Here is a 10,374-nt window from a genome sequence, read left to right on the forward strand (position 1 = left end):
GGTGTGTGCGCGGGCAAAGAGGGGGGGGGGAGGGGGGAGAGTGTGTGAGGAAGGAGGGGGGCGGCCGCCATGTTGTCGTCCTGCGGCCTGCAACAACTTTCGGGGAAGTTTCTTCCCCAGCCCGCGGGGCGGCCGGAGGGCGGCGGGGGAGCGGCGGGGGGGAGCGGAGCGGCGGCGGGCGGCTGAGCGGGGGCAGCCCCGGCTCAGAGCTCCGCTCCCCTCAGGCGCGGCGCGGCCGCCGCCCGCCTTCCCCCGCGCGCCCGAGGGCGGCCGGGCCGCGCGCACTGCGTAGCGCCGCCGGCCCCCGGCTGCCAGCGCCTCTCGCGCTACGGCCGCGGCGCCGCCCCCCGCCGCCTGGCCCCGCCCCCTCGGCCCGCATCCCGCCCGCCCATTGGCCGGCGCGGCCGTCAGTCATCGGCTGGGCCCATCTGGCGCTCCCCATTCATGCAGTTTGGTTGCGTGTTGGTGGCTTTGACTGTTTGCAATAAAGAGGGGGGGATTTTTTTTTGTTCAGTTTCTGCTGCAATTAACTCTTGGGCCCTCGCGCGCCTTGCTTTTTTTTTTTTTTTTTTTCTTTCCCGTTTTTTTTTTTTGTGTGCGTTTTTTTTTTTTTATCATTATTTTTCTTCCTTCCTTCTTCTTCTTCTTCTTCCCGGAGGGGGCCAATTCCGCAGCAGTGCTCCCAATAGTTTATTTTTTTTAATATAATTTTTTTTACAGTTATTATTAATTTTTTTTTTTAATTATTTCCCACCGGGCGCGTTGCTTGCCCGCAGCCACCTCCGTCCTCCCGCTCCCCGCCAACTATTAAGGCGCAACTATGCCCAAAAGAAAGGTAAGTGCCCAAAGGGGGGGGGGGGGCTGAGCCGCGCCGGCCGGGGCACGGCCGTGCTGGGGGAGCGCTGCCGGGCCGCCCCCCACCGCCTCCCCGCCGCCGGCCTCGTCCCGGTTCGGGGCCGGGCCGGGAGCGGGGCCGGGAGGGAGGGGGGGGGGAGCCCGGCGGGGGAGGGCAGCGCGGCGGCTCCATGCTGGATCGCGGCCGCCGCTGCCGTGTGGCGGAGGCAGAGGCGGGCGGGCGGCGGCGGGGCCGAGCGGCGGGGAGCGGAGCGGAGCCCCCCGGCGGGTGCCGAGCGGTGCCTGCGGGCGCTGCGTTTGCCTTTGTTCTCCTTCTTCTTCTTTTTTTTTTTTTTTTTTTTTTTTTTTCTCCCCTCTCTCTCCTCTCTCCTCTCTCTCTCTTCCCTTCCCTCCTCCTCTCTCCCACTTCTTGTCATACCAGATGGTTGTGCAATGGTGATTTGGGGCCATTAGGCGGCGCAGAATTTGAAACCGGCCTCGGAGGGAAGCGCCGAGCGCGGCCGCCACCATCCCGGGGGGCCGCCACCATCCCGGGGGCCGCCACCATCCCCGGGGGCCGCCTCAGCGCCCTCCCGCCGCGCTCCCCCCTCCCGACCCCTCGACCCCCAACCCCTCGGCTCCCCTCACGGCCCCGGGGGGGGTCCTCCCGTTGCCCCCGAGCCCCTCCAAGCCCCTCCGGGCTCCGTGAGGCGCGGCCGTGAGGAGAGCGCTGAGGAGAGGGGGGGGGCGCTGAGGGGAAGGGGGGGGGAGGGGGGGGGCATTGTCCTTGCGCGCGGCCGGCCCCGACCTTGCTGTGGCAGGTAATTTGGCGGGAACTTTTCAAACGCGCCACGCCGTGACGTCGGCTCGGCGGCCCCCCCGCGAGGCATGCTGGGAGTTGTAGGCAGGCGCCGCCCCCCTCGCTGTGGGGGTCCCCAGCCCTCACCCCCCCCCATTTAACCACCACACCCCCCCTCACCCCCTTCTCTCGCTTCTCTTGCAGGCTCCAGCTGAAGGCGAGGCAAAGGAGGAGGTAGGACCCGCTGCTGCGCTCCCAGGGCATCCCACAGGAGGCACCGAGCCCCCAGCCCCCCCCCTGTGGCAGCCCCTCAGGGCTGTGGGGTCGGGGCCCTGGGCTGAGCCTGGCCCTGCCCGGTGCCCTCACACCCGTTAGAAACCCCCCCAGGGCTCCGTCTGTGGGGCCTCAGGGTGCTCCCGGAGCCAGGTGGGGTGGCAGAGCCCTATCGGCACCCTCTGGGGCAGGAGGGAGGCCTCATTTGGGAGGGTGTTGAAAAAAGCCGTGCTTTTAGGAAGCCCTCACCACCGTGGCCATGGATTTATAAATCCTAGGGGTTGTAGGGGTCGATATACTGGGTTATGGTGGGTTACTGTTGTGGTGGTACATGGCTGAACTGCAGTGACACGTCTTTCTTTACGCAGCCAAAGAGAAGGTCAGCTAGACTATCCGCTGTGAGTATCTTTGTTTACCCTTAATACTACATTTCGTGGCATGTTAAGTTCTGGGGGACACTTACAGAGGAACTACCTTTTTTCCACTGGTACTGTGAGAGGCCTGGTTGGAGTATTGCAGTATATAAAAGTGAAATTTCTACTTTGCGTTTCCAAATCTTGAGCACCACCACGTTACAGGCTCACTTTGAGGCACCTCGTGTGAGTTACACAAGGCGTTTCGTTCCCCTGTTAGTGAACACACAACCTGGACCCATGCATTAGGCACCCAGAGTTGAGGAGTATTGGTTTCACGACACGTTTCTTCTCTGTGGGCCTTCTCCTTACAGGTGCCTGCTCGTAGCTGTATAAATTACCCGCGCTTCCCTAACACTTGCAATTTTCCCATTGATTTCGATGGCCCAACTGTTGGGTAAACTGAGACCTAGAGGGTGTAAATCTGTGTCACGCAGTAGGATTCAGTCCAGAGTCGCTCACAGACTTGCAGAGGCTCTTGGCACCCTTTTCTACAGACTGTTGGTGCACCCAATCCTTCCTAAGCTGTCTTGGACATGCCAAAGAGATAACTGCTGCTATTTAAAAAAGAAAGTATTTACTTTTAGTGAAAGCTTAAGATGTGTGTTCATTTATACAGTTGTGGCCAGATGTTAATACATCTAATTTTTGGCAGATGCTTGCCCTCACAGTACCATCAGACCGAGCACTGATCCAGTTACTCCTCCTAGTCAGCATCTGTGCCATAGGCCCTGTAACATACACGAGGAAACGTGGCTTTGGGCAGCAAAACAGACTGATCTGTCTGATCTCACGTTGCCTCCTAACTACCATTGACTGAGGCTGTCAGCTCAACATATTTGGAAGCTTTCAAAAGTTACCGATGTCGTGCTAAAACGTTTATGGGGTTCTTCTGACTCTGTGTTTCTTGCATGTGTTTTGTACAGAAACCTGCTCCGCCTAAACCGGAGCCAAAGCCCAAAAAGGCAGCACCTAAGGTAAGTGTTGCAGAGAACTCGAACTGAAGTCATGTTTCTCTTTAAGGTGTTTATGCGGGAGAAAAGTCCACAGCTAATCATTTTGGGTTTTCATAGTTTCCTTTAAAGATCCAAGATTGGCTTATGTGAGTTAAAACAACGTGAAAGATGTAAAGATGAGGGTATGCTGCTCCTACTGACACTCCCCAGATCTTAAATCAGCTGTGGGGAGGCTTCACTGCTGGCTCGTAAAGCTTTTCAGACAGTGTATTGTTGGGAAAACGATGCTTTGAGCAGAGATCAGAGATTCAATTAGAGAAGGCATTGAAAATCATGCTTTTAATTAGTTTCTTAGCGTGTTTTCTTTCGAAGGCACTTCTCCCAGTTAGTTATCAGTTTATCGAATTTTAATCTCTGGAGGCAAAGTTCTGCACATTCGTTCCCTGAAGCTGGATATTTTGGGAAATGTCAAAAATATTGGCATGGCTGACAGGAGAGTTAAACAAAAAACTATTTAAAGGTCCCTTTGTGCTTAGGAGCAACAGCTTGAGGCATAAAAGGGGGCAGTCCTGCGCTCCCTGAGGTGTTTCCCTGTGCCCCCTTCCCGACACAAACGTTCCCAGGGGTCACAGTTTGCGGTGGGTCTTGGTGTTTTGGTTTTTGATCCATCTCTAAACACTCAGGTGGCGTCAGGAATTTGCTGCCGGGAAAGGACACAAACCTTCCTTCTAACCTGTTCCCGTTGTACGTTTTCAAGTTCTTCAGCTCTGGCCGCGCAGCTCCAGCTCTAGATCCCATTCCAGAGCGGCAGGGAGGCGAGGAGCCCCAGTGCTCTGCATTTTTGTGGCCGAGCTGCTGGCACGCTGGGACCCGGCCTCCCTCTAGTGGCTGGTCCCCTGGAGGAGAGCCTGCTGCTGGGGCTTGCTCCTGCAGCCCCAGGGCCACAGAGCTGCCCGCGGGCTCCCCAGGCCTTCAGCCTCTGCTGGTGACCACGCAGGGCTCCGTGCAGTTGCCCACGATGCAGGCTGTCGGTATTCTTTTCAAGCTTATTTTTTATATTTGAATGGAAGCTCTCTGAAGTTAGCTGACCTGGGATCAATACTATGCAAAAGGGGATGCAAAAGGGACTGTGCAGGATCCCAGGATCCTCAGTCTCAGCTGTGTTGTGCGAGATGCTTTGTCTTGGTGCAGAGCCCTCCCGTGGAAGCCGGTTTCTGAGGATTCTTCTCAAGTTGTTCCTTAAGAGAGAGGCTTTACCAACAAAATGGTAAAAAAGTGGCGTTTTTGTTAATGGGTGAGGGAAAAGAGACCCTTCTACAAACAACCCCGAGCCCTTAAAAATCCTGCATGGCTTGGGTTGGGAGAGCAAGTGGCTTACACACCTGCACTCCGGAGTCTGGAGATGGTGGTGCTGCTAGAGGAGCCCTTCACAGCGGGCTGCTTCCGTGTGCTTCGGAGGAAGCTCTGCTGAGAAGGAGAGTGAGGCAGGCAGCTCCTTCCCCCTCTGTTTGGTGATGCTCTCACAAAGAGGCACTGCGTTTCTCTCCTAAGTCAGTCCCCAGGAAGGAGGAGAGGCTGGGGGAGAGCAATCCCAGGGAAAGGGCTGAGTCCCTCGGGGAGGTCAGAGCAGAGACTGGGAGGCTGGAGAGGAGACAGACCCAGCCCCACGTGGTGCTGCGAGCCTCCTGCCTCAGCCTTCTGCGTTACTGCACGACTCGCTGTTAATTTTGGTGAGTTTTTAATCATCGGTGTTACTGAATAACCGGGTGACTTTGCCCCTTGCTGTCTGTGTTTGCCCTGAGCAAACTCGTTTTTAATGCGAATTAATTTTGTGCTCCGGTAAGGTAGGGGCTGAAATAAGCAAGCGTGCTTCTTAGAACTGAGAGCCGCTGAGACAACCCCATCTGCTGAGCAGATGAACATCTCTATTCAGCAATTATCTGTTGATTTTTCACTTCAGGTGGTCGTTTTTCAGGTAGTCACTGTTCTGTTGCTGTAACCACGTAAACCAAGGAGCTGAGCTGCTTTGCTTAACGTGGTTACTGGCAGCAGGAGGCAGATCCTTGCAAGCCAAACTCGTGAGAGTTTTGCTTGTCACTGGTCTGGGGTCAGGCTCTGACCTTGCTGTGTAGGAAACTGTTACTGCAGAAGCTGCAGCATCAAATTTTGCTTTGATTTACCCTGATCATCCTGACAAGAAGCTGCGGTTAATCAATAACTGCAAGATGCCCGTTGTTCCTGAAGTGATGCTGGTGGGCCCCCAGCTTGAGCATCCCACAAACGGTTCGTTACAGCAAAGAGTATTTCGGGCAGGCAAGGGGGAAAGTGCTTTGACTGCAGCTTTGTTACAGTTTTCTAAATAGGCCTCAATGGCACATCTGAAGTATTCTGGCATTCCCACTAGTTGCACATGTTCTTTTTGTTCTTTGGTATGCCTTTCAGCAGCGCAGCAGAAGTACAGGCCAGTTCAACTCCAACATTTTTTAGCTAATTTAATTGAATGCCTATTTAAAATAGGAATTCTTTTAACCCCAGCCATGACTGCTTTTATGGTACGCGTTTCCCAGTAGCACGTTTGGGGCACAGCGGAAGGGAAACTCTTCTCCCTGGAAACTTTGATCTCATCTTTGGAGTTGAGAATGTGCGAACGCAGGCGTCCGGGATGGAAATCAGCATTTACCATATCGTGGTCTGTTTTCTTAACAGAAAGAAAAGGCAGCAAATGATAAAAAGGAGGACAAAAAGGCAGCAACAAAAGGGAAGAAAGGAGCCAAAGGCAAAGATGAAACTAAACAAGAGGATGCTAAAGAAGAAAACCACTCTGAAAATGGAGATACCAAAACTAACGAGGTACCTTAGCTACAGTAAACATGGGAATAAACACAGATGTATTGCTAATACGTCTGCAGGAGCTAATGATTGGGGCCTCCCTGTCAAGGTGGCGTGTTTCACTGCCGTCCTGTTAAGACAGACCAGCTGCAGTGTCTGCACGGGGCGACTCCCAGGGAGAGCCTGAAAGAATAGCGTTCTCCTTCCACCTCAGTCCTGCTCTGGGGCAGAGCCCTTCCACAGGTGGTCTGTGCTTTCCTAGTGTCCCGCTCTGTGTTGGCACAAGAGCAATGCAGAATGGTTGGGGAACAATAGAGCTCAGAAGGATTGCGATCCAACCCTGAGCTGCCTTTGCCTATCCTCTCTGGACTGCTGGATTGCCTCTTCTGCTCAGCACGGGTTGGTACTGTGCCAGAAATCTGGTTTTAAGTTTTACACAATCCTTTAAAACAATTCTTCGCATCAGAACAATTCAACAAGAGTTCTGCAAAGCAAAACGTGGTCTTGTCTCTTGATCTGCAAGCCTCTTTCTTACAGGTTCTTACTGTCTCAGCTACTTACCTAAGCTGCCGTTTGCTAGGACTAGCTGCAAGCTTCAGTCGGCTCCCGATGGCTTTTTCCTAGAAATTTTCTTGCTGATAGTAGAAGTGCAACATTTGCTACCTGTAGGCGTGGAATAGCCTCTTGTGTACTCTGTCGCTTTCGATTTGCAGTGATCTCTTCGTGTGTCTGTTGAGTATCGCTGTGCAGTCAATGGGTTGTTCAGTCTTTCCTTCTTCAAACTAATTCACAATCTTCTCTGCTCAAAATTAACGTGGGGCTGTTGTACTTGAAGAGATCTTTGGTAGGAGCTTTGCAATTTTAAAGTGTTGACTAAGAGCAGGCATTTTGATAGAAAACAGGGGAGCACCACCTTCCCTGCAGCTTGGACGAGTATTGTTATTTCATGTATGATTCTTACGCTTCCTTGTGACGTACGGAGATGAGGACGTGACCTTTCCCTAGCATACGATCGATCCTTATCTTAAATACGTTCCAAATTCCTGCCTCTTTGGATTCACTTAACGCTCCAGTATTAATTCCATCACCAAATAATGCCCTCCTGCGTTTCAATTTTTAGACTTACCATCAGCCAACGTGGTGTTGTGTTGGTGTTTTTGGTAGTAGCCGTGCATTCTTGTCTATCTACACCAAGTGTTGTCCGTGTGTGTACTAACAAACTAGTCTCTCTTTGATGCTTGTTAGAACGGAATCCGATTAGCGTTACAAATAATATTTTTATTCTTCCCAAACACTTTTATAGGCACCAGCTGCTGAAGCATCTGATGATAAGGAAGCCAAGTCCGAGTAATGTTAACCCTGCCCTATATCTCCATCATTTGGTATCCGTACCTCCATGCTGTATTGTTAACAGAGAGGAATATTTTTATCAACTATTTTATAAATGCAGGTTTTTTTAGCATGAATTTAATTATGGAACATCTTCATCTCGGTTACTTGGGAATTAAATCCCTAACAAACAAAGGAAAACAAAAAAAAAAAAATCATTGTTTTTAAATTTTGTGATTGTAATAGTTTGTATGGTACATGGAAAGAATAAGTGGTGGTAGCTTTTGACTTCTGTCAGTGTGTCCCTTTTTGTGTAAGTCATGCTTACAGACTTCAGATTTTAATTTTACCCTTGTATGTGTTGTATGGTTTCTTAAAGTGGGGAGGTCTCAAAACAAATAACTGTGTTAAACATTCCAGTGGTTCTGTGGGTTGCTTTTATAAAGAAGGTGAGCTATTTTCATGAAAAAACCTAAGAGCTGGAAATCTGTTGTTTCCCAAATGTAATTTTATTTTGTCAGTTTTGAAAAAAAAAATAAAATAAATAAAAGTGTAATCATGTTTTTAAATGAAATACAAACATTTCTTTTAGAAGGGCAGGTTGGTTGTATGTACCCACTGTTAGGAATTTTGCTGGATTTATCTTAATAAAAAAGACTCCTCAAAAGCTGATTGTGGTTTGTTGCTTGTGCTGCTGGAGAGCCGCCAGCCTCCCGGAGAGGTGCAGGAGGAGAGGGCCTGAGGCTGAAGGAACCTCTGCAGCTAAAAGCGCTCCTGTGCAGGGGTGTAAACAGAGAGTTCATGGGGCAGCCTCCCCGCAGCTGGGATGGGAACAGGCGATCCCATTTGAAGCACGCTGACTTATGCCCCTTGGGAGCTCCAGGTGAAGGATTACCTTGTAAAACTATTGCACACTCGAGTGAAAACGAGATATTGCTGTTGTCCCGTGTGCCTTAAGCTCTGTCAGTGCTATAAATTCCGAAGGGTGTTGTCTCCTTTACGTTCCCCTGCCTGTTGGTTAGGATTTTAGTGGGTTCCTGCCTCCTGGAAACAGTGCAGAAGAGCAGGGGCTGCTGCACGGCCAGCAAACCTTCGGAGTACAAAATAGTTTTGTGCTACGATGTTGAAACGTTCACAGCACTTTTCAAGTGCATACTTACATAACTTTTGTTTATAGTTCTCTTCTTTAAAAATTTATTACTTGCAAAATGTTCTGGACTCGGTTAGCTTCCCCCAGCATGGTGATGTGTGCGCAGAAAGTGGTTTCCATACTGCGGGCTTGTACTGGGAAACAGCAGCTGGACTGGGCAGCACAAACTGGGCTTTACTACGGGTTGTACCTGATCTTATTTCGGTTGCTGCAGCTATTCTCTGCAAGTTTTTCAAGGACACTTCACATTTTCCTCTCGAAGCCGCATTTTATATGAAGTCTCTCCACGTTGATGACCAACTGCAGCGTGTATTTAACAGGAAGAGAAACATCTGCAATGCAGAAGCCTCGTGCTTTTCATGAGGCTGTTTTGCAGCTCAAATGTGAAATTCCAGGTGCCTGCATGTTTAATCTCACACCCAACATCCAACTCGGTGGCCCGGTGTGATGTCTTATTAAATGTGTGTCCCCTGGTCAGTACCTGAGGGCGCTGCCTGCGACGTGATGTTTCAGCGTGCGTGGTTGTGGTGCTGGGAGCTCCTGGGTGTGTCCTGGACCTCCCCGTGCTTTGGACACAGGAGGTGTCTGACCAAATCTCAGGGGCTGGCCAAATACTGCTTGAAGGTGGCGAGAAATCCCAAAGAGAGGAAAATCCCAAAGGAGAAAATGCATTTTGGAATGACGTGGTTTATAGCTGCAATAACTCCCCCTCCAGATGGTTTCTCCAACAGGGCGTAAAACAGCAAATCGGGGACCGCGAGGAAGGTGAGCTCCAAACCTCAGCAGCACCGAACCATTGCAGTTCTGTCCCCCAGTCTCAGTGTCTCAGGCATTGTTATTTAAATAATAGCAGGCAGGGTGAATAGGGTCGGTATTTTCTTCTGAGCAAAGGGCTCGTCCGCGTGCCAAAGCGTCAGAGCCCGCCTGCACGAAGTGAGGTCACCCTGCGTGTCCCGTCGGGTCTCCGCTGTAACGGGGGCTGCTCCCCGGAGCCATACAATTGAGTGTTTGGTTTTGGTTATTTCTCCCCCTGCCAGCGCCGGGGCCAAGTTGTTCTTAATTCTATAACTATTGTTATAATCAGATTCCTCTTTCAAATAAGCACAGCGAATTGCTCAAGAAGCCTTCAGCCAGACCTCTGCTCAAATCCCCAACTTGTCTGAGCGCTGGGGCGTTGGGGCGAGTTGCACAACTGGACGCGTCGCCTGCCCTCTGCCAGCTCCTCGTCTGTGGGCGCTGCACCAAGGGGAGCTCCGCGGCACAGAACAGCCCAAATTGCCTACGAGAGTTTGATTATCGTTCTTAATTATACAATTAGAGACCCGAGGACGGATGTGGCAGACGGATTGATAAGGTAGAGGTGGTTCGGAAGCGGCACGACGACGCTTCATCGGGGGAGAAGAGGCACAACTCCCATGAACAAGTGGAAAATGAGAATTGCCATGAGGTCCTTGTGTTTGGGGGAAAAAGGGGGTAAATGACGAGTTTAAAATGGGAGGAAAGGAAAAATAACCCGCTCTGCCCAAAGCACGTTCTGGGAGAGCTGCAGGTACACCCTATGGCCACCTCTGCGCCTCTGATCAAAGGGGCTGTGCGCAGAAGCCGGGAGACCCGATGGCTCCGATTTTCAGCCGAAGAGCAACTCCCTGGTAGGTAATGGAGTTACGCTGGTGTTAATCTGATGAAGGAGAAAGCAAATTGGATCCCCTGAATAGAAACGGATGGCTCCTCTTCCTAATTGTCCCGGCGGTGATGTTCCTCCTCCAAGCAGCTGGCGCAGGAGCCCCGGCT

At 51.5% G+C, this 10,374-nt stretch overlaps 1 protein-coding gene across 1 annotated transcript; it reads left to right on the forward strand.

Moving 5' to 3' along the window:
• The first annotated feature begins 420 nt into the window (after positions 1 to 420).
• HMGN5 (high mobility group nucleosome binding domain 5) lies at positions 421 to 8,105 on the forward strand. Its single transcript, XM_027465185.3, has 6 exons — positions 421 to 835; positions 1,838 to 1,867; positions 2,275 to 2,304; positions 3,246 to 3,296; positions 5,982 to 6,125; positions 7,408 to 8,105. Exons 1-6 carry the CDS (start codon positions 821 to 823, stop codon positions 7,453 to 7,455), a joined length of 318 nt encoding a protein of 105 aa, XP_027320986.1. The 5' UTR covers positions 421 to 820; the 3' UTR covers positions 7,456 to 8,105.
• Positions 8,106 to 10,374: the final 2,269 nt, after the last annotated feature.

The sequence above is a fragment of the Anas platyrhynchos genome, chromosome 10 (genome assembly GCF_047663525.1).
Source record: "Anas platyrhynchos isolate ZD024472 breed Pekin duck chromosome 10, IASCAAS_PekinDuck_T2T, whole genome shotgun sequence".
NCBI lineage: Eukaryota > Metazoa > Chordata > Aves > Anseriformes > Anatidae > Anas > Anas platyrhynchos.

What these genes read in the sequence shown, in the direction of transcription:
- HMGN5 (XM_027465185.3), top strand. An exon ending in GGTCAGCTAGACTATCCGCT is followed by an intron (nt 2,305 to 3,245) that starts GTGAGTATCTTT and finishes TGTTTTGTACAG; the next exon opens with AAACCTGCTCCGCCTAAACC. An exon ending in CCAAAAAGGCAGCACCTAAG is followed by an intron (nt 3,297 to 5,981) that starts GTAAGTGTTGCA and finishes TTTTCTTAACAG; the next exon opens with AAAGAAAAGGCAGCAAATGA.